General features: G+C 42.7%; 2 protein-coding genes across 17 annotated transcripts in view; one reads left to right on the top strand and one right to left on the bottom strand.

The window, feature by feature from the left end:
- mef2d (myocyte enhancer factor 2d) overlaps nt 1-5,352 on the top strand; it is a 134,277-nt gene extending 128,925 nt beyond the window's left edge. For all 16 annotated transcript variants that reach the window (XM_021310683.2, XM_021310684.2, XM_036135427.1 and 13 more), the window contains one exon: nt 22-5,352. In XM_021310683.2, the coding sequence (XP_021166358.2) occupies nt 22-436 (415 nt within the window). In that variant the 3' untranslated portion in view covers nt 437-5,352. The remainder of the gene's footprint in view (nt 1-21) is intronic.
- An 8,751-nt stretch (nt 5,353-14,103) lies between these two features.
- nes (nestin) lies at nt 14,104-23,413 on the bottom strand. The gene is made up of 4 exons (XM_012852683.3): nt 22,393-23,413; nt 19,314-19,438; nt 18,281-18,354; nt 14,104-17,751 (listed from the first exon to the last, which is right to left on the bottom strand). The coding sequence occupies exons 1-4, from the start codon at nt 23,221-23,223 to the stop codon at nt 14,630-14,632; spliced, it is 4,152 nt and encodes a 1,383-aa protein (XP_012708137.2). The 5' UTR covers nt 23,224-23,413; the 3' UTR covers nt 14,104-14,629.
- Between the last annotated feature and the right edge of the window lie 4,469 nt (nt 23,414-27,882).

Genomic DNA, 27,882 nt, shown 5'->3' with positions numbered 1-27,882 from the left:
TCCTTCTCTTTGTCTCTCCAGGTCAGTCGGGCCCGTACCTCAGAGCACCGCGCTCACGGTCAACACAAACCCCAATCTCAACATCAAATCAGAACCCGTGTCCCCGAACCGCGACCGCAGCACGCCCAGTTCCACCGGCGGCTCGGGGATGGGCGGCGGTTCTCAGATGCAGGGACAAGGTCTGGTGTCGGTCGCCTTCCCCGGCACCCAAGGCCGCTCGCCCGTCGACAGCCTGAGCAGCAACGGCAGCTCCTACGAGGGCAGCGACAGGGACGATGGGGCCCAGGGTCGAGGCGGGGGGCAGGACTTCCACCACCAGGCCGGAGCCGGAGCTCAGCAGTCCACCATGGTCCTCCTGCGGCCCTCTTCAGCGGAGCCTCAGGAGCAGGACGGGATGAACATCAAGAGAGTGCGACTGGACAACTGGGTGACATAGAGAAGAAAAGAGGAGAAACGGACACATGGAAGAAGGAGATGTGTACTTGTGGCTTGTGTACATGCCCCCCCCCCCCCCCCCACCAGCTCTGATGCCCCCAGTCTCCCCATTTAACCCCCCACACCGAATAAAAACCACCACTGACCCAGTGACTTACTCTCCATGCAGGAAACGCATTCATACACAACACAAGCATGCAAACACACTCATGTTGCACGTGTGGACACTGATGCTCAGCTGTATGGCGATGTGTGTTGTGCTTTGTTGTACTCAGAACATCGCCCCCCCCCCCCCCCCCCCCCCTATACACAGCGGGTTGAGCCAACGATCCAGGGATTACTCATCAAACGATTTATCACTTTGGACTTGATCCAGCTGCATTTTGTAGGAGTGAACAAGTACATTTCCAATCAGGCGTAAAATTGAACTTTTTGAACTACTTGACCAATGCTGGCAGAGCAGACAAGCCAGACCTGGTTTCCCAGAATGCACTGCATGTGGTTGGCGATTGGAGGCGTTCGCCCACTCTTGACTCTTTGTCCACAGAAGATGTTCTGGTCAAATATGACAGGTCTGCGCCCTAAAAGTGCCACTGAAAACGTCCACAGAGTTGTTTTTATTCCTGCCCATCCGCGGCTGTGTTGCTGTCGCATTAGATTCTGGTTCCTCCGGGCAGAATTTCGTCCTTCAGTCTTGACTCTTCGGTGTTTAGATTCATTTTGGTTTTGAATATAAAGACACTAAACAGGAAAAAACAAAAATAAAAACAACAATGTGCTTTTTCTCCGCCGCCATGCTGGCAGCTCTTGTCAGCAGTTTGGCGCCTTGGCCCCCGAACATGAAAGAGGACCCTCAGGTCTTTGCTGGATCAGAACCACGCAGGCCAGCCGTAAAACGAGGAGCATTATCTGTTGCTGAGGTAAACGACTGCTTTTTCTTTGAATCAGGGATGAGCTGCGACGGCTCGGTGACACGTGACAGACTGTCAGCGTTTGGCCCACATCGTGTCGACGACAGAGGCTGGGAAGGCTATGTGTGTGTGTGTGTGTGTGGTGTGTGTGTGCGTGTATACGGGTTTGTTACCTCAACTGATTGTTGTTTCTTTCTTTTTAGCAAGTGGTTTGGACAAATGTTCACTCTCAGTTTTATCCTTGAACACACAACTGCAATGCACACAGCTGAAATTATTTTTGTGGTAGATGATGTTCAAAGTCAGGTGGGGGGAGGGGGGGTGGGGGGGGGGGCACCTGTATATAAACAATCTGTAACCTTTGTGGCTTTTGTGTGGCAGGGATAAGTTGTTATGAAGGTTGAAATAAATAGGTCATATACAAGTATATATTTAAACACCTTCAGAGGGTTGCATCTGAGGCTATAGACTACAGCAAAACGACAGGGATTGTATATATTTATATATACATATACATATATGTATACTATATATTCGGCAGGATATCCCCTAACATAAGATTTTTTTTTAAAAAGCAAATGTTGATTCTCAGTGGATCGGTCAGTCTTTTTAAAAGCTATTTATGCGTGTATATAAAGTGTAAAACGAGGATTAGCCAGCAGAGGGCGCTGTAGGGGCAGAAAGTAAAGCAGTGGCGACTCGGACTGTTTATGAGCGAGCGATAGACTCGCTGGATGGAGTGCACTTTACATTAACTCCCACGTCCGACTCCTTCACACCCCCAGCCTATGAGCACATGCTGAACACACCAGGGTAAGACTGATTAACCTGCATCTAAAACTGGCCATTAGCAGAGAAAATGCTGCTTTTAGTTGATTTTCTTGGCATCATTATAGATTCCTTCTACTTTCTGTAAATGAAAGCAGTTACGTTCATGAAGAAGATTAAAGAAACTTTAAAAACTCACAATAAGAACAATTACATCTACTTTTTTGAGAGGCAAAAAAATACATATATCTTGATTTTTTTTCTTTTTCACACATGAGTCGGCTTGGACCAGTTTGAGATTCTGACGGCGTGATAATGTTTAGCAAGAATATCCCAGTTTACACGCTGGCAATAAGCGGAAATGAAAGTAACAAAAGGTGACTCAGTTATTGTTATTTAGAAAACTAAATCAACCCTTAAAAACTGCTGCTGACAATATATTATTAACACTGAACATTACTACCAGTATGATAATAATGTTCACATTTCATATATCTTTCATTTTGACCCACAGATAAACATAAGTAAGAAAACTATTAAAAGGTTTGAACGTACCTGATTTAGATTTTGTGTCATTTATAGATGTGTTTAATATCAACCTTAAAATCCTATTTGATTCTGCAGGATTGAGATGAAATAAATGATAAACATATAAATACGGGATAAGTATGCCTGCCATTTAAATCTTAGCTAGCTCTTCAGCAGAGTAGATGGATCTGCACCAAACCCTTCATTTTCATGCTATTTTAGCATGCTAACTCCTGCAGCCTGTTAGGAAACAATTTACCTTCAACACACTGATAAATGGGACTTTTCTGCTTTCCTTACCAGGCCTGAATTCGTGTTTTGCAGTCGACTTGATCTTTAAGGTTGCAACACTTTAGTCGACGTACCCAGCTGACTAACAGCTCGCTGCAACCATTTGATACCAATCATTATGTGGTGTTGGTTCTGCAGCAGGACACGTTTAGGGTTAACGTTTTCTTCTGAGCGCAGGCAGGGACTAAATGCTGCAGCGAGGGCTGACGGAGGCCAGCCGATGGCAGGAAACAGGTGCTGGTGGTTCAGTCAAATCAAGAATCGCCTCATTGCTTAACGTTCACTGCTATGCTTGTCGAAGCCGTGCTCTTACCATCCTGCTCGGCGTTTTCTGCTTTAAAATATCAGTTTCTCTCTCACAGACACAGAAACGGACAGATAGTAAAAAAAGAAAAACAACAAGGATGCCAAGGAAGTTCCCTAGAACTTAGTTTAATTTTGACGTTTGTCTTTTTCTCTTTAATACAAAAAGCCATGTATCTATATCTAACGGACCTCTCCTTCGCCTGTCAGTGGTAGGCTGTAGTTTTATACTCTGGAGAGTTTTTAAAAAAATAATTACTATGAAGGTAGAAGGATGTGAAGGATGTCATTTTTGTACTCTATAAAAGTGTCAAATGGTGATTCTTTGGGTTTAGTGGGTAGATCTTAAAAGCCGTGATGGTCAAAAGTGGAAATTTGTGTATTTATTTTTTCCTGAAAAGCACTCTCGGCCTGCGTGTATTTGCTTGTGAAAAGCCCCAGAGGCAAAGTTTGGGTATCATTTGATTTTAAGCCGGAGGTCTCAGAACGGTTCTGATCTTTTAATGACTTCCTCCCAAATCCTACACAGACTTGTCGACTTTGGGCTTTACCACATCCGGGCCGGCCCTCATCACCTCCCTCCCACCCGTGTCACTCACTCAACTGGGCTTTATGTCCTCTCCGGGGGGCTTAAGCTCCGAAATTGCACAAACACAGACGAGTCCATGGACAGTCCATTGCTCATACACTCGTGTTGGCTCCGTCCGGATCGCGGCTCTCAGCGCTGAGATGACGTTGAATTATTTTTGGGGTCAATTCCACACGCCCCTCAGCCTCATCGTGTTCTGCTCAATTTAGAAGTAGGTTCTCGTTTTCTTTATCTCTGTCCGTCACCCTGTCGCGCACACGCTCATCCTCTGTTTGACGAGTCTCAGCGTCAGTAATGCCCGTCTGAGTGCGTGGCAGAGCGATCATCCACTAGATCCCCAGACAGCAAACCCTTCGACTGTTAAGACTGTTCTGCCCAGAGCTTCGAACAAAAGAAAACTACATCCAAATTTAAGTTAGGGAGTAACGGACTTTTCCACAAGGTGACAAAGAGGCAGCTTTGCGACAGACCACCACTAGGGGTCACTGTCATTACAATCAGAAAGACAATCGTGCTGATAAATGCCCCGCCCCTAAAAAAAGTGACACACGCCTCTGTATAATGATGTCTCACTGACTTTCCAGTGTTATTTTGTGCCGGTGACAGTCTGTTTTTCTTGTTCTCTACGGATCGATATTATTATTAATATTATCATCGTTACCACAGAATTCACTGCTGGTAGATGTCATGATGATACAGAGCTCTTGAGTTCCTTTGTGTAGGTTAGACATTTTGTTTCATTTTGAAATTTGATTTTATTCTATGAAAATATCTTATAAATATGTGTTTCTGTTTTCTCTTCTTGGGTTATGTTTTTTTTGTTTTGTTTTGTTTTGTTTGTTTTGTTTAAAAAGGGTGTTACTAATGTTGCACGATTTGTATGACCTGACACAACACAAGCGTGGTGATGATTTTATTTCCTTTTATTTTATTTTTTTAAGTACAAAAACGAGTGGACTGCGACAAACCGCTTCTATGCTGCAGCTTCTAAGTTCAATATCCGAACCTGTCAGTCCACACGGAGGTGGTGGGGGTGGGGTGGGGTGGGTAGGGGGGGTTTAGGAGGGGCAGCGTGACACGTCTAACTTATTTCTAGCCAGACACCATGATGTCAATGCATGGCCGTTTCAAAGCAAGAGAAAGTGAATCATGTTGTAGGAAATAAAGTGTAATATTGACACGAACACACGTCACACGAGACGACATTTAAGAAGAAAAAATAAATAAAAGAAATTGAAGTAAAAGTTTTAAGTAAATTATAGCTAATATATTGTGTTTGGCTAGTCGGCTTTTTTTGTTGTAAAGATAATTTTTGTTTTGTTTTTTTCTTCGGAGAATGATATACAATTTGTGTATATTTTCATAAATAAAGTATGCACTGATATGTTATTATAAATTCTATACTGCTTTTACAAAAAAAAGTGTTTGTTATTGTACCAAAGTATCCATTGGTCCCAGCTTACCCTCCTCCCCTTTTTGCGTATGTTTTACTGTATTTTATATATTAAATAGACAAGTTGACCTAAAGCCTGAGTGGGTCTTTTGTTTTGAGCTTCAGAAAACTTTACCACAATCTGACCACTAGAGGGCGGCATCACGTAAGACGTTGGCGATCACGGAGGATCCCAGAGGATCGAGAAAAAAGTGCAAACCTCAGTTAAATGGAAAAAAAATGTTTGTCAGCGTGTTTGACTTTTTTTTTCAATGTTAAAGTGGACACAGGTGGATGGCACTGATAATGTCATACACATGATAATTGGTTGAAGTAATTGTGTTGTTCTGTACGCTGCCAGTCTTTATGTTTTACCTGAAGTTATTTGAACCTAGTTAAAAGTGAATTTATTTTCAAATGTTATCCCTAAGACCTTGGAAGTAAAAACTATCTTTCTACTCTGACAATATGCTCCTCTAATAATGGCTTTGTATTCTGCATCCTTCATATTTCTTTGCATTAGTGGTAAAAGGTGTCTAAAAAGACTAAAAAAATGTTATTGTTTTTTTGCAGTAACAAAGATATAATGTTAGAAAAAAGTATTTAAAGAAGTAACTGCTTTTTACAAAATCCCTTCTTTCAGCACCACCCCCTTTTTGCCAAAAGGAAACCTCTTACTCTCCTATAACGTTCAACAAGCTAGGGACTTACAGAGAGCGGGATCTTTGACCTTCATCTTTGCACGGTTGCTTTGGATCATCCAGAACCGTGGCTCATCTCTTATGTTCTCCTCTCTTCAGCTGTTCAGCTGCGGTCTGAGACATCCAAGCAAGAAAGGAAACTGGTGATATTTTTATCCTGTTAAAGATGAGTCAGGATGACACTTGCAGTTGTAAATTATCAGATTTAGATGTAAAATGTCCTCGTGTTTCAAAGAGCCTGTGATGCTTTACACTTTATCAGTGTTCCCTGATTCCTTGGAGGAGAAACAGGCCCACAGCATCACAGATCCTCCTCTATACATAACAGTGGGAACAAGGTGTGCATCAGGCCAGATCCCTTCAAGTGTTTACTGCTGTAGAGACCGCTCTTTCAGCTAAAGTCCAGCCTGTTCTTTTTCATTTGAACAATTATTTCTTAAACTGAAAACTTCTGCTCCTCGAACTGATCAAATGTACCCAAACTGAAGGTTTTGTATATATTGTTTTGTCTGTGTGGCCTCATGCTGCTGCATTAAAAGGTGAATTTATTTAAGGACTTCTTATCAGGAGTGTGTTAGGTGTAGAAGGTGCACAAAGTTCTCTGAAATTTGTCTCGCAAAACCTCAACAAAGCAATTTTGTGTTTAATTTGGATCTCTTATCAAAATCTAACTGGGTATCGGTTAGATTTAGAAGGAAAAAAAACGTAAAATTCTATTGGGCTCATTTTCTATGGATACATAGAATTAGAACTACAATTTGCATATCATAGTGAAATAACAAGCATTTGTTCTTATGATAAAATATTCTATACTGGAATGAAACCTTTTTTGATGAGCTTTTAAGACCTGTTAATTTTCCTAAGTATTTATAAAGAAACATAAATAGTTTACAGGAATACATTTAATTGTTTAAATGGAATTAAAAATACACCTTTAATTTGGACTTACACTCATGAAATGTGACCCTTTAATTAACTGTTACTTAAAGGTAGTTACTGATCACTTTGTAGACAATATTTCAAATATGAATTGAGGAGCTATTTTTTTTTCTTGTTTTCAAACAGTGCCACAGGTTAGAAATGTTTTAGTTCCACGGAGACATATCCATTCTTGGTCTGTGATGTGGAACAAGCATGCAAACTTCTTCAGAGCTGCCTGAGCTGACCAAATGCCGTCATCTGGCATAATCAGGTGGTCTGACAACCGTTGGTTGACTCTTGTTTTAGAGCAACACACACGTTTGTGACTCAGCAGGCCACTAATAGAACAACACGCAAACAGACAGCTGAGTCAAAAGCCACAGCGGTCAAGCTGGGCATTGTCTGATGGACAGCTGACACTATTTCCTGCCGCTGGGTGGGGCTGGGTGGGGAGAGCAGAAATGATCTGATATGATACTTACGCAACACACTTTTCAGGTCAAAGAGTTAATGCCTAGACTCAGACTTCAGTGAGATTGGCCTGGTGAGTTTGTGTTTGTTGTTGTGGTTGCTGAGGGACAATCTAGCTGTGACCTATTGTCTTTCCATTCACTAGCCTGCTATCTGGGCTTGTGGGTGGGGCTTGTATGCATCAAATTGGATTTTCTGGGCCCTGATTAAATTACTGAGTGGGCATCTGCTGACAGAAGCAGAAGGATGCAAACCAGTGGAGGAACCAGGCCTCGCTGATCTCTACAGTAGGATGATAGATGGTACACAGTGCAAAAACATCAATATATGAACAGAAAGAGCAAATGGTGAGGCATAAACAAAAAATGGGTAAACAGATTATTTTCTGAAGCCATGTTTTACATGCAGCTGATGAATTGGGGACAATTGCAACCCAGGAACTTGCAACGTCGTGCTAGAGAGAAAATTTAAGGGTACCCTTAAAGAGCAGACGTATAAAGACGGAACAGCAGCATGGAACTAACCAGGACCCGACAAGCACAGTGCGAACTAGGCAAGTAAATGTGCTTCTGGAGGGTAGATGAAAGGAAAGCAATGAAAAGATAAAGAAGGTTGAATGAGATAAGAAGCTGAGCACTAAAGGTACAGTACCCTTCCTCAAAGGGACATCTCCAGACATCCCGAGGTTGAGAGTGATGATGATGATGATGATGATGATGGGGCTCTTGACGCAGTGACATTGATGGAGGTTTTGATGTTTCTGACATTAGAGGCCCGTTTACACTACACCTAAAAACCGAGCCATGCCGAGACCGGTCCTAGCTTGGTCCAGTTAACTGAGATAAATGCAGCCGTTTACACACACAGGAGTTATCTTGGTTATGGTTCCTTGGTTGCTCCTCGCCTCCTAGTGGCGATCTGCGTTACTACTGCTCTCTGGGATTGAAGGCGGGACCGAGCAAATCAAAATGGCGGCACCCGTCACATTCAGGATGTTATTGTTAGACAGATTCGGCTTTTGGGACGTGGATAAGACAAATGAACGTCTAATAAGGATTTACAGACGCGGGAAACAACAACAGACGCTGAGGTTCATAAGCAGAATCATCTCTGGAAACAGTGTGGCACGGTATGAATGTCTGAAATTTGTCTGAATGGAGTGTGAATCGGGACGTGCAGCCAGACACGCCGGGAAACCCGCGGACAGTCAGCTGACTGTAAGGGGATGACGCGGTCTGTTAATGCGCTCCTCGTTCTCAGGGAACCGGGATAAAAAAAACCAGTCCGAGACCTACTGATGAACTGGTCTGCAGTTAGCGCGGTCCGGTTATCGTTAGCGCGGTCTGGTTCAGTCTGCTGACCATTTACACACAAGAGTTATCTCGGTTACCGAGCTCGGACTGGTCTCGGCTCGGTTAAAAAAGTGTAGTGTAAACGGGCCTTAGGTGTGCGAAAGAAGATGGCGGTCCTGATGATGACAGAGACTTGAGGTGTTGAGGGTTATTCTGGCAACGACAAAGCTAACAATGATGCTGACTCTGATTAGAATAGAAATACCTTTATTATCCCACTGTGGGGACGTTCAGGGTAAGATGACATCGGCCCTGCTGCTGACCCTGGGGACAACCAAGCTGCTGGTGCTGTCTCTGTTGATAATGGTGCTGATAAACATGGTTTAGGAGGAAGTAGAATAATGAAATGCAGGATTCAAAGTGGTTCTGGAAATGCAGAAACAGGTGCTGGCATTCATGACAGCAGTGCTAGAAATCATGATGCTGCTGCAAACAACACCGCATACTTTGATACTGCAGGAGACGGAGCTGGGGTTGACGATGCGGTAGACGGCGCTGAGAATGGCGCTGCTGCAGGAAATTGTGCTAACAGCCATCTATTAGCAGGAGATCGCTTCGGAGGTTGCACCAGATGGCACTGGAGATGAAAGTGAAGCAGGTCACGTCTCTAGAGAACCTCACTCTGGGGAACCCAGAGACAACACTGGAGATAAGAGCCAGACAAAAATCACCATTTACACTGAACAGCTACCTACACAAAACGAACATAAAATCCGTTAATTTTCTATAAACATTCTTTATCTATCACTGATGGTCTTTTTCCCCCCATTATTTTTAGTTTACAAAGGTTGTGTGATATTTGTAACCTTGTTCCATTATGAGTATGAACACATACATCCAGGTCACAGGTTGTCCTTGTGAAGAATCTGAGTTTATGTCCCCTGTTCATGCATCATTACTGCAGTCTCACTCATCTCTGAGTTCCTGAAACAGCTTGCAGCTGTCATTAGCTGATTGCACTCTGTGGTGCAACTTCTGGTCTATTTTAAAGCTCCTCTGTGCCTGATAATATGATGGAGATGTATTAGAGTGAGATGCTTCAGTCCTCAGACAAGACAGGCAATTCAATGACAACAATTAATCAACATGATAAATAGGAGCGCAATCTCTCATGTTTTAATTTTAATAAATTGTATTCTTTATTATGTTGGAGACAATGGTTTTCTTCTGCTAAAGTATAAGAGTACATTTAGTGATGCTGTCATTAAATGAAGCAGCACTTAGTTTTCATGGGTCTGTAAACTGAAAACTTTAGTTCACAACTGATGAAAAAAAGGTCAGGAAAATTAGAGACTGGAAAAATGGGAGTAAATCTAAGAGAAGTGAAGAGTAGAGATGCTTCTCCTCTACACTGAGACAAGTCTTTTATTACCGTACCTTGGGTATCAGACAAAAAAGACCCCTGTAAGATGAAGTCCGACTCGCACAGTCAGCTGCTCAAAGGTCTGCCCGTGATGAACTGGGAAATTTGATCTTCCAACTGGAGCAGCTGTAAATTCGTCAGAAGCAGACTGAAGAAAATCCTCAGCATTCCTTTGGTCCTCTTTTGATGCTTGAAACCTTAATCATCATGAATAAGGAATGAACACAGGGAGCCTATGTATTCAGTTGACTTCCATTCTTATGTTGCAAACCTTGCTGTTCTAGACCATCCATATTTTTACGTCATAAAGTTTAAACAACGGTCTTAGAGTAAATTTAAACCACTTGTACTATCAATGAATAACTTGTGAAGGAAGTACTGATAACAGTACCTCAGTTCCTCTAATAGTTTTGCTAATCAACAGCATCTTACATCCTGAACTTGAACTTCTCCTCCTCCAGTTCTCTATACAACCTAGCGAGACACGGCTGTCTGTCTAAACTAACAGGCTAGGCATAAAGAGCATTGATCAAAGAAGCGACTAAAGGGCCCATGTTGACTCTGGAGGAGCTGCAGAGTTCCCCAGCTCAGGTGGAAGATTGTGCTGTCAGGACTACGGTCAGTCTAGCAGAGCAGATTGGTTTTGCCTTGAAGAATGGGCTCTAATCCATGTTCTGTAAATGCAATGAGGCAAATTATCAATACGTTTCAATTTCAAATTGGGAGGCAAGAAAACATGAAAAATGCCTAGAGAATGCACTCTGTTGAATGGCCCAATCAAAGTTCAGGCCTAATTCTAATTGAGAATCTGTTGCAGGGCTGGAAAATCGCTGTTCACCAAGCCTGTCCATCCGATCTAGGGGAGCTTGAGCTGTTTTGCTATGACGAATTCACAAAAAGGTTGGTCTCCAGTCCCGCAACACTAGTAAAGACACCTTGAAAGACTTGCTGTTGTGATCGGAGTTAAGGTGGTTCTTCAGCTACTGGTTGTGGTGGTGGGGAGGCATATATCCTTTAGATCCCCTTCATAGTTACATGGTACTCGATTTTGGTCTTTTAAATAAAACCAGAATAAAATGCATATTAGTTTGTGTGGTATAAAATGACTTATTATCGTCTACTGCAGCCTGTTGTTATAGGCAGCTGGTTAAAATAGTCTTCACTACCTTCATATAACCCCTTCCTGTAAGTCCTTTCCTCTGTTGTCATTAAAATCTAAGCTTATTTAAATACAATATATGAGATTAATCCCAAGTTGACACTATGAATTTTTATTGTTTTTTCCTCCAGCTTTTATGTTCCACTTACATCTTCTGACCTGAGTGGTCATAAAGATAGAAACGTTGACACAGCTCTTCCCCCACAGTCTACCTCTCTGGTGGATCCATCAGCACCAGCAGTGACATCTGAAATAAATCAGTGGAGATGGATAATGGGTGACGTATGGCCTTCAGCGCACACCCTGTGGACCAGAGATGAAACAGCTTCAGGTCTTTCTTAATGACCACACCTCCCCCTATGTTGTCCACATGACCAGCTGGCCATGGCCAAACCGATGGACACTGGCCTTGGAGACCAGAGATGTTCTTTCTCTGTTGAACTTTTCATATGTCAGTAAGAAAGAAATTCATCTTACGAATTGATCTTTTGTGGAGACAAAAAAAAGTCTGGGCAGATGATTCTGAGGTAAAATGTGATGATTTAGAAACTATCCAGACCAAAGGACTGGACTCTAAATAGTATGTGTTTTAAAGTGTGCTCATACACATAGTTAAATCTTGGCATGAAGTAGTCATGTCACTGATGGTCAAATTAACACTCAGTAATAAGGTCCTACTGTAATACTGCCAAGAAATACAATGTTAAATTCATTGACTGTGCCAGTCAACCATATAATATACATGACCTTGTTTCAAAAATAATTGTTCCCTCTCTGCTTTTTAATGCCACCTTCAGGTTCTAGGTCTGCTCTCAAAGGATGCAGACAACTCTTCACAAAAACTATTTTTGTAGTGTTTTTCTGGGGTTAGATGGCGCTAGTGATGGGTTGTGAATGCCAGACAGCTGTCGCAACAAGATTCCAGCACTTGGGCATTGTCCATGAATACAACCATCTGTGGTTTCCTTCCTCGCTGAATCCCCCACCAGGAAGATTTGGTCGGCAAAGAGGCGAGCTTTCTCTAAAATAGCCGGCATTGTTGGTCAAGCTGAGTAATGAAAGATGTGGGGGAAGGGAGGGGGTGGGCGGGGGCGTGGACGAGACAAGGAAGGGATGAGGTCACATATTGTTCTCTCTTTCGTACTTTTTGCACAGCCATCTCCTGGGAAGCCTGGATGCTTGTGGGAGACGTTAGTGTAGCTTTGTTGACCGTCCTGCTGTACGGATAGTTAAACTGTTTGGTGACCAAGTCCAAAACCCCACAGGAAAATCTCAGAGATCTTCACAGCTTTCCAAAGTACAAACCCCAAAGGGAGTGAGGTGGATGCTGCTGGAAGTGTGCAAGTTGTTTGGTTCTTGACCTTCAGTTAAGGATGCAACTGTTGACTGAGTTTTAGAAGTCTGTCCCAATAATTTGATAAGATACGTATTTTATTTTATTTTGTATGTATTGTATTTTCTATCATTAAGGCAAGTTTATTTATAAAGAACATTTCAGTAATAAGATGATTCAAAGTGCTGTACATGAACAAAAATAAACAAAAACAGAGGACAGAAACACATTGCAAAGACCTGAGTGGTCTGGAGGGTTGATGCCCTGATAACAAGTCTGTGATGGATTTAGGTGCTAATTCAGGGATTTATAGACTAACAGAAGGATTTTAAAGTCTATTCTCTGAGATCCAGGGAACCATGGAAGGACTTTAGAACCGGGTCCATGTTCTCTACGTTCTTAGTCTTAGTGGAAGGACTTCAGAACCGGGTCCATGTTCTCTACGTTCTTAGTCTTAGTGAGGACTTCAGAACCGGGTCCATGTTCTCTACGTTCTTAGTCTTAGTGAGGACTTCAGAACCGGGTCCATGTTCTCTACGTTCTTAGTCTTAGTGGAAAGACTTCAGAACCGGGTCAATGTTCTCTACGTTCTTAGTCGTAGATAGGACTTCAGAACCGGGTCCATGTTCTCTACGTTCTTAGTCTTAGTGAGGACTTCAGAACCGGGTCCATGTTCTCTACGTTCTTAGTCTTAGTGAGGACTTCAGAACCGGGTCCATGTTCTCTACGTTCTTAGTCTTAGTGAGGACTTCAGAACCGGGTCCATGTTCTCTACGTTCTTAGTCTTAGTGAGGACGCGGGCAGCAGGTTCTGGATCAGCTGCGGCGTTCTGATCCACTTTTTAGGCAGGTCTGTGAAAACACCGATACAGTAATCAGTTCTACTAAAGATAAACATGGGGTAGTTTTTCCAGATCCTGCTGTGACATCAGTTCTTTAATCCTGGAAATGGTCTCCAGGTTCTAGAAGGTCCACTTTGTAATTGTCTTTAGATGCTTTTGGAGGTTCAGGTTATAGCCCATCACTACACCCAGATTTTGGGTCGATCATCAGCTACCTCCTCCAGTATTCTTTATATTTTTGTGTTCTACGAGTCTGAAGGCATGATTAAACAAAACTACTTTTCCCTAAAGAATTGGATAGATAAAAAGTTATTTTGCTTGTGTTTGGAGGATTTTCCATCATAGACTGGGTAAGCAGGGCAATGTTTAGTTTTTATAAAAGCTTTAGGTTTTACATGTAAATACGTCACACCTTCATTTCCACATAGGAGTAAATATACAGATGTATCTTGGTATGTTTGATCATTATTGAAGAAGTTATGACATTTCAGTAAATCAATAACAAAGTTACATTTACATTTATATAGATTTATTACAAAGTGATATATTTAAAGAGTTTACTTCTGATACGTTTGATGCATATTGCTGACAGCCAATGAAAATCCAAAATTCGATTTCAGAATCTTTCATTTGATTGTGTAGGTCATTCTGATTTATTCAAAAGCATGGGAACTCCGTCTGGGCAAGTAACACAAGACACAAAACCATAATGAATCTACGCTTTATTTTCTACTTTGAGTTACGCACTGCTTTAATGAACTTTTACAGGGAGAAGGAAACATGAGTCTAACATGCAAAGACAAGTAATAGGTAAGCTAATGAAAACTAAATTGTTGTCACTATGCAATGCAAAATGCACTCTACAATGACTCCTAGCCTGCTGGTCTCATTGATTTCTATTAAACCAGCTAAATCAGATTAGGTGCTGATCAATAGCTGTTTTGACTTTCAAATGATACTCTTTGTTCCGTTTTCATGCTCTTCTCTCATGCAAACATTCTCAGCATGCATCTTGAAAGGGTCGACCAATGTAGTCAACATAAAAAAAGGACATTTTTGTCAACTGTCTCCAATTAATGTGGTGGTAGTTGGCACACTGGTTGTTTATTCTCTAAGAAATGCACAAAGGCAACTTTGGTTTTTAGATGCTTAAAAAAAACAGCAACACAATGTACCCTTGATAACTTCTATTTGCATCTATGAGCTGATTTAATTGTAACATTTCACTTTCTTAGGCTGGTTCTTCCCCAGATGACCAAGACTCAGCCTCAGGTTCTGATTCCTCAGAATGGACCACCTCCCCTTCAACTGTATTTCTACAAAACATCTTCTTCACTTCAGTATTTATATGTTCCTGCTCTTCCATGGGCTCAAGGCCAGATGGGTCAGTATCTAGTTTGGAGTTCCCATTAACTACCTTTGGGTTCTCCAAGTTCCCTCTGTCCTTGTTATCAGCAGATCCTTGATTATGCTTAGTTTGCTCAGCAGCTTCGTTCAAGGTATCATCAGGTGTGTAAGTGGCACCGGTCCCCAAAGAGGACACCCAGAAGTCATTCTTTCCATCGGAGGGGAAGTGAGTATGGAGATGGCTGTCTGCTACATCCTTTACCATAAAAATATTGTTTTCATTCAGGGCTCTGTCGGGGGAAATTTCAACTGGCTCTTCCTGATGGATGATAATGTCGTCATCAGAAAATTCGGGTATGTCATCGTTCTGTAGCTCATGCTCGTTCTGGACACTCATTTCAGATTCCTTTGTTGTGTTTTCTGGGTTTTCCCAATCAGCTTTTTCTCCATGTTGAGGAAACCTATGAAAGTTCTCAGCATCTTCAATTAGATGTTCTTGGGATGCATCGGGTGCCTCCTCGGGAAGCACCTCAGTGGGAGCATCAACATCTTGCAAAGAGCTCGGTTCGTCTGTTACCACTAACACAGCACTTTGGTCCTGTAGGTTGTCGAGGTCTTCCACATCAGAGCTAGTTAAGAAGTATTTCAAGACAGGGCGATTTTCTGGTCCATCAGCAGTAGACTCCATATTGTGTCCGTCCACCTCCTCTTTTGTCTCTGGGTCATCTACAACTTTTTGATCAGTATCTTGTATGTCCTCCTCAGTCACAGTGTCTGTTGAATGAATCTCTACATATTCTTCACTGAGAAGTTGCCTCTGTAAATCCTCGTCTATAACTGTGGTGGTAGATACCTGTTCATATTTCAAACTCATTTCAATCTCACTGGAATATGTGTCCTCTGTTGCCTTTTCAGTTTCTTTTTGCTCATTCATTACTTCCTCAGTCAGATCGTTCGGTGAATGCATCTCACCAGATGGATCACTGAACAGTTCCATCTCTGAACCGTTTCCTTTGCATGTGGTGTACAGTCCAAATTCAGAATTAAACTTCACTTCAGGCTCACAGGAAGACCCATCTGCTGGGTTTTGGGTCTCTTCTTGTTCTTTGAGTATCTCCCCAGACGGAGTGCTTTTCAAATGTGTCTCATCAGATGGATCACTATAAGGTTGCATTTCTAAAGCCTCATCTATACCTGCTGGGGACAATGCAGATCCATAGTTTACACCAATATCAGGCTCGCAGGTGGAAGAGTCATCTGTATCTTTTTGTTCATTAATTTCCTTGATAGACTTTTGCTCCGCTTCTAAGATATCTTCTGTAATCTGTTCATGAGCAAAATGAGTGCTGTAACTATCTGTTGACAAGTTTTCTAACTCTTGTTCCACTAGTCGGTCCGTCTCCAGCTCTTCATCATAGTCTTCATTAGTGCGTACAGTGGCTCCAGTTAGGTCTTCAGCTTCCTCTTCTGAATGTCCCTCAATGCCACTCAGAACCACTCCTTCAACATTCTCTGCATCATTCACCGGTGTACCATACTCACTTCCTGTTTTACCGTGGTCATAATCCCTGCCTTCAACATGAGTGTATCCCAGATTATAGTCATCATCTACTGTCTCCTCTTCCACGTCCTCACACAGGTCTTCCATTGTTCCAAAGGTCTTTGGCTTGCCATCACTCCATGTTCCTGTTCCTACCTCTCCCACTTTCTTTTCCTGCTCTCCTTCACTAGACTCATATTCATCAACGTGCGACGCTTGAGTGTTGGCGTCGGTGTCGTCGCTTTTGTATCGGATCAGGGGACGAGTGTCAGCAAGAGTATTATCCTGGGCATAGCTGTCACTCTCCAGCTCCGTCCTCCACGACACAGAGACGTTCTGCGAGTCCTCCTCATCCTCCTCATCCTCTTTGTCTTCCTTGTCAGGAGATGGAACATGCTCCGGCTCCAACATGGTGTGGCATTTCTCTACTACTTGCGGGAGCACAGAGGCCATGTTGCCTGCTAGCTCTAGTTCTTTTGCTGATATGTCCTCCTCTGGCTCAGCATGTTGCTTGTTCCCTTCCTTTATTGCACCATCTCCAATCTTTTCACTGACCTTTCTCTCTATTACGCTGTCCCATGTATCCATCTCTTCCCCGTCAGGATACAATGTATCCTCGTCTTCCCTTCCGTTTGTTTCCACAGTGGGAACGCTGCTTTCTTGTCTCATTTTAATTGCATCAACATTCAGAATGCTTTCATCACTTCTGGTATCTGTAACTGGAATAAAAACACTTTCTTGAGGCTCAACCTGCGATTCGGGACTGCTTGGTCTGGATTCAAAGGTTGGTTCAAGCATCGCTTCCGTTTCTGAATCGGAACTCACATCTTGCACTTGCTCTACCTCTCTGTACACACGATCTGCTTCTGTTGACGCCTCAGCCTGAGCCCTTAGATGTTGTACCTTCTCTGCCTCAATTTCTCCCTCGAAGGCCACATCCTTTACGAGTTCATCTGAGAAACGACGTAGCGGCTCTGTCATACTGACATTGCCTACTATTGGGTTGGGAGACAGGTTATCAGCTCTCTCTTGTAAAGGTGGCTCCCTGCTGAGACCAAACTCAGTCGTATGGCTGACAACAGACTCAATCGCTGCTTCTACCACGGATTCTTCCTCGTCCTCTGACATTTTCTCCGGAGCCTCTTGCTCATTAGGAGGTGATAGAGGCTCAGCATAGGTGACTGTTTCATGAACCTCCCCTGGCCTAAAGCTTCCAGCTGCTCCATTCTGAACTATTTTTGGATAGGGGCTTTCTGGAGTTGCACATTTTATGGCAGCTGCTTCTGTATGGTTGCTTGAAATCTTTATGGGTTGACTTAAAGCTGCAGGTCTTCTGCTCAGGATTTGTGTTTCAGATATTGTTGATCTTGTTCTGCCTTGGATGGACGAGGTGTAAATGGGCTGGAGGCTAGCAGACAGCTGGGTTGGGTAATTCTTCTTAACCCCATGAGGACTCAGAATTTCATCTGTGAAGGAGAGAAGTCACGGAGAAACAATGAACTGGGCGGCTAGGATAAAACTGAATTGTACAAATGCCTTTAGAGAAAAAAAAAACTGAGATTAAATTAAACAAAGTTTATTTATTGCGACATTCTGTCGAATATGGTTTGATATTTGATGCCCCCACATAACAGTGTTCAATGTGGTAGAGAGAGTCTGCTTCACCAGACCATCATTAAAGCCTATGTTCTCAAGAGGGTCTGGACACTAATGGGGAGATATTGATCGTCATTTCCTTTCATCGATGTCCAGGCTACAGGAATATGGCTCAATAACCATTGGGGTCTGATGGCTAATGTTACAGGACCCAAAGTGCTTACGTCAATCCATTACACCAACCCCCTCCATTCGCAAGATCATGTAAGACTAATGGGATTACAAACTGTGTCAAACATGTCTCCCAGTCTGAGGAGCTTTTACTTAGACTGCATAAAATTATGATTAAAAAAAACGTACTTGAATGACAGACATGTTCCTCGTGTACGGTTTAATTACCTCTGATGGAAATGTTTCTTGGCTTATTGAACACAGCTGCCTCTCTTGCAAAGCCCTCTCCATCCAGCAAAGCTCTGTGGAGACAAATAACAAGAGAACATATTACATCCTGAACCTGCGACGGCGTTGAACACACAGACAAATGATGTGGTGTTTGTGCATTAAACGAGTGAAAAGCAACTTGATGCTGCACGCTGAACTATGGGTGGGAAGAGGAGGGTTGCACAGAGACATTAGCTGCTTTCCAGCAGCAACAGCACACTGGGGTCCGTTGTTATGGTAATGAAGGAAAGGCCCCGCCACCGAGGAGCCATCTGCACAAGCCAGACACACACACCCCGAGCCGAGGGGGCACTTGGGAGCACACAGTTGACAGCAGATATTGCAAGCAGCTCATGCAGCACTAATGCCCATGTTTCCATTCACACATGTAGATTCCAGCACATACCTTAATAATTAGCTTCACTGGTCCAGTTTGATCAAAAATGTTAAGCGCTGCTGTTAACCTGCGGCTCATTATAACAGCAGCTTAGCAAGCAGTGAAGGGTGTGGAGATTTGTCCTTCAGAAATGTCCTCTCCTCTCCCAATCCGCCGTGCTGATACTCGATACTCCCCCCAGCTCATAGATCAGCATCTTCCCTCAAGAAGAGGGTGAGGGTCAATACTTTGAGGAGGGGGAGAACGAGTGAGGAGGCGCCGCTTCATAAAGGATACGTTACTCCGTTCAATGCAGGCGAGGCTACGGTAACAATGGAGCGGGCTTAGGTTCAGACAGCTGCTCTCACTTCAGACTGCTCTTTCTGTGGTCATTTCTCAAACTGATGGATGGTTATTGATTTGGTTCTGAGGAGCTGCCTTAAAATGTGTGTCAGTTATAGCATAAACTAAAGTTATGAAACCTGATATACCTCAATGTCATCTGCATATTTTCTTGCTTTATTCATTTCAGACTCGCAGTTTAGTGCGACTGAGCTTGTGAAGACCTATCAGGTTTTTGAGACGTCGGAGTTGTCTCCTTTTGGGGCAGCATACCTGTATGTTGCGACTTCCAGACCCAGAGACATCTTCAGCTGCATCAGGCTGCAGTTCTCCTGGAGGATATGGTCTATCTGCTGGCCCAGTTCCACCTTTTCCACCTCCAGCTCCTCTAAGTGTTCCTGCCAAAACGGAAAGTCAAAGAGGAAAAGGAAGCAGTTAAAATAAGCATGGGAACCTCTTTGTTCTTCTATTTCTGTTCTGTGCTGTTTGCTCAACTTTTGTCAGAGGAGAATGATCCAGAAGCGATTAAAAAAAAGAAAGTTATTGTTTTAAATGATCTAGAAATACGTTTTTATTAAACATTTATTTAGTAAAAAAGTAAAAGTATAATTTTTTTTTTTTATTGTTTGCTATGGTTAGAACAGGACTTCTGATGCTGATCATCCAGAAGCACAGTGGGGGAAAAGCCTAGAAATACCTCAGCTTTGTGCTCTCAGACCTCACAGTGACCCAGAACGGATCCCAACAACTGCAGACCAAATGAATGAGGCCCCCAGTTGCTTTCAAACACAAATGATTTCATTCTAATCAAAATCTGAAACGAGCACACAGAGAGCTACGGTCCCTGGAAGTAGAACACGTTTGCACGTCTCAGCAGAACCGCCTGTGAAACTCGTGAAGTTTACAGATTTCAAACGCTACTGTTATCATTCAATCTATCAAGCTTTACTGTCAGAGCGCTTTGTACACTGAAAGTGACCAAAGTGCTTCACACGTTTATAAAATAAAATAAATAAACACTTAAAATAAGCAATAAAATAGAACTATAGAACTATAGAACTAATAGAAGAAGAGCATTTAAAACTATAAAGATTTTAGTAAATGTAACTATTCATAATACCAGCCTGATTGAAGGCCAAGTTAAAAGGATGATTTAAATGATTCCAGGTTTTGGCCATCCTTACAGTGAGTGATGATCATTCCACAGTTTGGAGCTACAACGGAAAAAGTTCTGTCTGCTCAGCTCATGAGTCCCGGGAACATTAAAAAGCAGCAGGTTACCTGACCTCCGGGTTCTACTGAGAACATGCTGGTGGAGGAGCTGCGATATGTCAGGAGGTGTCTGACTGTTCAAACCAAACATTTCAAACCAAAAAGTAAAGTCTTAAAACCAATCCTAAACTCTACAGGTGGCCAGTGCTAAGGTGATAATGTAGCAGCACTCTGCTCAGGTTGCCTTTTCTCTGTTGGCACGCGGGCAGCATCGTTTTAGACCAGCTGCAGATGACAAAGTGAGCTTCCGGTTCCTCGGAACCAGGAATTCACAGGAACTGAGGAGGTCTTCACGCATAGACACTGTTCAGAAGAAAGCCCGACAGAGACTGGACTTCCTGCAGCAACTGAAGAGGAACAACCTTCCATCATTCAGTCTGTCCTGTGTTCGTCCATCTCTGGGTGGTTTGGCTCCTCCACAAAAACAGGACCGATCCAAACTGCAATGAACAATCAGGTCTGCAGAGACACTCATCAGAACGGAGCTTCCCTGCTTCCAGGACTTGTACAGGTCTAGGGTCAGGGAAAATGGCAGCTAACATCTCTGCAGAACCCACACATCCTGGATACAAACGGTTTAGACTCTGGACTTCAGGCTGGTGCTACAGAGCAACGTCTACAACAACCAGCTGCCACAGAGAAGGTTTCCCTCCTCAGGCTGTGAACAATGAACACCTCACCGCCTGAGCAGTCAGCAACACGGCTGTGAAGCAACATCAGCATTTTGCATTAACACAACCGGTCTTTTTAATAAATTTAATTTAAAGATCAAATATGGTTTTACATACATTTTATCCTTAATTTATATCCTCTAGCTATATATATATATATATATATATATATATATATATATATATATATATATATATATATATATATATATATATATACTTAATGTGTGTAGACTGTGGGCCCTTGAACCCTAAGTAAAATGCATTGTTTGCCTCATAAAGCTGATTCTGACTCCAATGTGGACCTGCCTTAATTATTATGCCCGAAATGTTTGGATTAAAAACATGTTTAAAGCACGTTTGAATTCTCAGATGTTTAGTCAGTAAGTAAATCTCCCAAGACTTGACAAGTCAGAACATGTAAGCGCGCAGACACGTTTAAACTCCACCTACTCTGACACCATTATTCGTCTTGTTCATTTAGAAGCTTAATTTGTCACTTTGTCCTCTCAGACAGGATAAACTCATTGCACATTGATCACGACGCCTTTTCGCGAACAAGCTGACAACTACCCAGTTTACAATGTGCTGAATGAAAAGAACTGAAAAGGGCAATGCTTCTGACTTTATTGATAAGCATGGTGTCGAAATTTTTAGGAGTGAAGCTGCACATGAAGATTGAATAGCTATTAGTATAAAATCCATTATAATTATCAAATGTCAAATATAGCTTTTTTGGTCAATTACAAAAAATCTAAACACAGAATCAGATGTCAAAAGAATGAAGAACTTTTTGATGAATATTTTAATATATCAATATTATTAACATTTAACTGATGCATCCTGAAATAGTTAGCATTTATTTAACACATAAAGTATTCCTGGCTCAGTGCTTCTGGGTTCATCGTGTGTCATCTGAGTCTTCTCCAACCCCCAGTCGCTCGGGGCACATGGCCAGTCACACTGATCCAGGTTCTGATGGAGATTTTTTCCTGTTTCACTTTCCACTGTTGTTCCTTCCTTGCTAAGAAAAGATTGTTGCAACGTTTCCAACTCAATGCAATCAGTCCTCTGTCGGTACACGCTCGCACAGCGGAGGAATTGTTTCAATCAGTGAGTCGATGCAAACTGCAGGGTAATCCCTTGATAAAAGTATTTTTATAGTAATAATAAAGTGTATTTAACAGCATTGTTTAATAGCTCCGTTTAACTTTATTGTATGTATTGATTGGACTGGATTCAAGTGAATATCTATCTTTTTTGTTTTTTTTATGTTTAAAGAAAGATTAACAGTCAAGATAGTTTTGGTTCATTCCAATTAGATTCCATTTATTTTCAAAGCGCTAATATACGGCAAAAGTCATCCAAGGAACTTTAAATAATCCCCACATCCGAACTAGGTTCCTCACCTGGACCTGCTGGATCTCCTGGCAGTATTCCTCCCTGCGTTGGGCCGCGGTCTTCTCCAGATGTAGCCTGACGTCCTTAGCTGAAGCAATCTCCTTCTCCAAGGTTTGGAGCTTCAGCTGGCTCTCACGTTTCTCCTGGCAAACCTGACTCAAACGACTCCTGGCCTGATCGAGTGACTCCTCCAGCTGAGCTAACTGGCCCTGGTAGGCCTCTGAAGCCTCCTGCCAAGCTCTGGTTGCCCTCTGGGAAAACTCATGCCCCATCTTTAGGAGGTCTGGCGACTGTTTGCTCCTCTGAATCAGATTTGGAAGTGTTTGGGTTCTGGATTGAGTCAGGCTGGCCTCCAGGTGGGCAACATCTTCTTCATGGCTGTGAATTAAGAACCTCATTTCATGTTCAAGCTGGTTGACCTTCTCCCTGAGCCAGATCTGTGCCCTCTGCTCATCTTCCAGCTCCTTCCTGCTTTGCTCCATCTTTGTCTTGGCCAACATTTTGGCTTCAGCCTCCCTCTGTCTCTGAAGCTCCAGGTCTTGGATCTCCTCCATCAGCTTTTCAACCTCCACCTCTGTGAGGACCCTCTCCCTCCAGGCGGCATCCACTTCCAGCCTTGCCTGTTTCAGCTCGTCCTCTAAGCCCCTCCTGCGTGTCAGGGTCCCCTGATTGCTGTGCCTCAAAACTTTGATCTCGTTTGCAAGCATTTCATTTTCCTCCTCCAGAAGTTTGACCCGACTGAGATAGGCTTCAAGACGGCGGTTCAGGTTCAGCATCTGTTGCTTCTCCTCACCGAGGTGGTTTGGGTGGAAGATAGTATGCACTCCGTGGAGCTCCATGTTGGTTAGAGAAAAGGTATCCAGCTAACCGAGGTCTTACTCAGAAGTTAACGGATTATAATGTGCCGGTCGGCTTTGTCTCTTCGTTCCCAGCCTCAGTCAGCGTGGGGTGGGGGGGTTTCCTTGTGTGTGAGGGAGGCTCCCATGAGGCTCCGGCGGAGTGACTGCCAGCAAAAGAAGTCTCTTTCATACTGGGTTTAATGAAGGGGCCGGGCACATGGACACCAGGGGAGGAGGGAAAAGGGGTGGGAGGAGACTGGAAGCTGCAGATAGGGAGGGGAGAGAGCAGGAAGAAGGATGCAGAGAGGGAGAGGATGAACTGAAGCAGGATATCGGAGATGAGATGGAGGGATGTAATAAGAAGAGTGGATGAGATGGGAAAGGGCAGACAGAGGGTGTAAAGTAATTATCCATATTAACTCCTTCCTGACTGAAGGCTTGTTTCTGCTGTGCATCATGCTGCCCAAAGCCACACATTGTGGTCTTTGGCATTCACACCACACCTTCTGTCACTTATACCCTAAGAACAGAATCCCTGACATGCGGTTTTAAACACACTTGACTCCACTTGTGAAACGTTTGACAGAATGGAGATGGTTGTGGAGATAATTGTTAACAGGTGTCATTTTCCCTGTGCTAGTTACTCGCATGAAACTCCACATCTTTTTTTTAAACTTGAGGGTGAATGCTTACAGAATTGAAAACATGGCTGACTTCAAAACATCAGATCAGCCCTGCTAAAAGGAGGAAGACACAAGTGTTCACAACATCCAGCTCAACATTATGAAAAAAATATCAAGCTAAACCTTTATCAAATCTTTTTATAAGACTTGGAGATGATGAATGAGTAGTTATTAATTACAAGGATTGTCAAAGATCAGCTAATTTGTTTAATATTGAAGGTATTTTTTCCCACTGTCACTATCATTTAAGGTTAGAGGCTAAATCCATATGAGAAATGGCTGCAGCTCTACTAAAGGTCCTCCAGGGTGATGGAGCTGTTAAATTCACCTCCAAGGCTATAGAAGTACATTTCATCTACTTATATCCAGGGTCTCATATTTCAATGATGACCATATGTCACAGCTATGGGTATGGGTATGAACTTTGTTAAACCGTTAAATTGAGACAACATGACAGACCGAAACAATAGCCGGATCTCTGCAGAGGAGGCCTTAATCCATCTATCTGTCTCTTGCTGGAAGGTACTATTGCTGGTGAACAAGACATCAAGATCCTTAAAACCATTCTGCATCAGGCAGAGGTTGGAAGGATCGATCCACTTTTCTCTGGCTGAGAATTGTGGCCTCAGACTTGGAGGAGCTGACTCTGACTACTTCAGCTAACCTTAGGATGAAGTTAAAAGTAAACTGTGCCACTTCTGAAACCCTGCACTAAACCAGCAATAAGACATAAACCTCGGCTTGATTGATTTTTAGCACGAGCCGAACAGATAGTGCCATTTGAAAATGACTTCTTTTTAAAAAAGTTAGCAAAACATCTAATATGTTTTGGACAGAAAGAGACTGAATAAGATGGTGAGGAAGGCCACTTCTGTCCTGGGCTGCTCTCTGGACTCTGTGGAGGAAGTGGCTGAGAGGAGGGTGTTGTCCAAGCTCACATCCATCATGGACACCTTCCACCCACTGCACCAGACTGTAGAGGAGCTGAGCAGCTCCTTTAGTGACAGGCTTAGACACCCTGTCTGTAAAAAGGAGCGTTACCGCAGGTCATTCATCCCTGCTGCTACCAGATTATACACTGCTGCACTATAACTGTAACCATAACTGTAATAACTAATGTGTAATAACTAATGTGCAATAATCTATTTAATGCACTATGCTATAACCCGTACAATAACCCTGAAAGAAGGGACTTCTGATGCTATCACCAAGTGAATACATGTCAATACACATGTATATATATATATATATATGTATATAACCGTGAATGTACATATGACATCATCTGCCTACTCCGATTTCTTTTGTATTTTTAATTCTTGTTTTTTCTTATTTTCTTTTTGATCCACTGTATATATGAAGATATACTGTTTATAACTGATGCACCTTTTCCTACTTCTGGCACCTTCTTCTAACTATTGACTATTGAGCCGATGGGACAAGTGAATTTCTCCAACGTGAGATCAATAAAGCCTGTCTTATCTATCTTATCTTATTTTATTATACCAGGTAGCATGTTATAAATACGCATACATCAATTTATGGATTTCTGTCATGATTTATAGGTGTTTTTTTTTGTTTTATTCTTTACAGGACTATGTTTTCTCACGACTTGCCATATTCTGCTTTTAGTTTTGCTCGTGTTGCTCCAAGAGCCGATCCAGACATACTTCACATTATTAAATCTTATTTTATTCAGTTATTATTTTTACTTGTTCTGTTCTTATACGTTTAGTATGCTGTACCTTTTTATGTCTGGGCCATCTGCATCTGCAGCTTTCTTTGTTTTTTTTTGTTTTGTTTTTTTTCAAAAAATCTGTTTATCGTCTTTTCCCCTCCCTAGATGTGGAGGGGAAAAGTCAAAATATATATTGTTCTTAAAAGTATTATTAATGTCAGTTTTTACTTAATAGTACGTGGCTACATGTAATTATTATTAAGACACTTCTACTAATTGACTATACCAATTGACTCTCATTTAACAGTGCATTTCCACCGACAGAACGTATCATTTCCCTTCTTCTAGACTTTTGGGGCTGTCACTCAAGGCGCCCCACAAGTGTAGCGAAATAACCAATCGTATACTGTTGCTATGGAAAATTTATAAATATTTGGCCAATCAGCATCGCCAAAATTAATGGCTTTGGGGCTACATCCGCGCTACATCCGGGTCACGGTGGTAGGCAAACACAGTACTGTTTTCGCCTACCACCGTGACAAAACGGGTGAATTAGAGCGTACTTTTAGTTTATTTTTGGAATCTAAACAATGCCTACAACTTGTTGTGCTCCTGGTTGCACACAGAGGCATTCCAAATCGTCGGATGAATGTTTCTTTCGTTTACCAAAGGAAGAAGAAAGAAGAAAGAAATGGATAGTTTCAATGAAAAGGATGCAGGCAGACACTCCCAATGGACTGTAGGAGCCATCATACTACAACAGAATTTGCAGTCTACACTTCATCTCCCTCACCAAGAAAGCCCAGCAGAGGATGGATTGCCTGCGGCAGCTGAAGAAATTCAACCTGCCAAGGACAATGATGGTGCACTTCTACTCCTCCTATCATTGAGTCCATCCTCACCTCCTCCATCACCATCTGGTACGCTGGTGCCACCGCTAAGGACCAGAGCAGACTGCAGCGTGTCATCAGGTCTGCAGAGAAGGTGATTGGCTGCATCTTCCATCTCTCCAGGACCTGTAGCCTCCAGGACTCTGAGGCGTACAGGAAGATTGTGGCTGATCCCTTCACCCCAGTCACCGACTATTTCAGTCACTTCCCTCTGGCTGGAGGCTGTAGTCCATCAGAACCAGAACAGGCTGCGCTCCATCAGGACCAGAACCTCACGCCACAAGAACAGTTTTTACCATCTGCTACGGGCCTTATGAACAAGGCCCAGAGCCACCCGTGAAACTGGACACTCGCTCCCCCGTTCACAACTTCTGTGTTACATTAACGCACAGTTTACTGAGTGTATATAGCTTCTGTATATATATCCATTTTATTTTATTGTATTTTTATTTTTGTCTGCACGATCAACACCAAGTCAAATTCCTTGTAAGTGCAAACCTACTTGGCGATTAAACTTGATTCTGGTTTTGATTCTGAGAGGGTTCTTGGAGGTGCACGGTCAGTAGACGAGGGAAACTCAGGCAGACAGATGTGGGAAAATCTCTGTCGGGCTGACAAGGAGAAACACGAGGCAGGAACGAGGTTTGGGTGAAGACAATTCAGCGGGGAAGAGAAGACTGAGGAGGGCTTTTGTAGAGACGTGAGCAGGTGGAGTGAGTTCTGACTGATTGAGGCCTGACAGGTGTGACTGATTGCAGAGGGAGTGGAGGCTGAGCTGAGAGAGGAGGAGGTGCTGAAAAATAACAGGAGAAACAGCCAGGCCAAAACTGCACCATGACAATTGCGGGATGTCTGAGGAAAAAAGTGACATCATTTGAGAAATGCCCCATTGTTGCAGTTTTGACATGTCTTATAGATGGATAAGCCAAAGCAGAGAGTGATGAATGTACACAAAACAGACTCAATATTGGCAGCGCAAAAGATGGCCAGCAGCTCCTGTAGAATGTTGTACTTCTTAGGTTGCTGTGGAAATAGTCTTTCTATATTTGCTTACACTAAAGTCACGTTCACATGCAAGCACTAATATGCAGAACTGTAGGCAATGCGGCAAAGAGCCTTTTTCAGGGGCCCGATATGTGAAAGCTGAACTTGCCTTTCAAACGTTTGATTACAAAACAGCTATGCTAACCACTAAGCCACAGTCAGTAGCTTGACAGTTTTCTTTTATTTGAACAAAGACACATGCAGAGAGTTGGCACAAGCATTTGTTGGCTATCAGAAGTCATTCTTAAGATATTATAATAGAAAATAATGACCTTTTAGGTTGTTGTCTTCAAGTTTATAATTAAATTACATTTTATTTATATAGCGCCAATTCACAACACATGTCATCTCCAGACACTTTACA

Source organism: Fundulus heteroclitus, chromosome 3 (assembly GCF_011125445.2).
Source record: "Fundulus heteroclitus isolate FHET01 chromosome 3, MU-UCD_Fhet_4.1, whole genome shotgun sequence".
In the NCBI taxonomy this organism is placed as follows: Eukaryota; Metazoa; Chordata; class Actinopteri; order Cyprinodontiformes; family Fundulidae; genus Fundulus; species Fundulus heteroclitus.
Note: the sequence above shows the minus strand (reverse complement) of the source record. Positions and strands in the feature narration are given on the sequence as shown.

Coding starts and splice junctions, on each gene's coding strand:
- nes (XM_012852683.3), bottom strand. CDS start 23,223: ATGGAGCTCCACGGAGTGCATACTATCTTCCACCCAAACCACCTCGGT. Junction 19,439..22,392: donor AGGAGATCCAGCAGGTCCAG/GTGAGGAACCTA, acceptor CCGTTTTGGCAG/GAACACTTAGAGGAGCTGGA. Junction 18,355..19,313: donor CTGGAAGTCGCAACATACAG/GTATGCTGCCCC, acceptor TTGTCTCCACAG/AGCTTTGCTGGATGGAGAGG.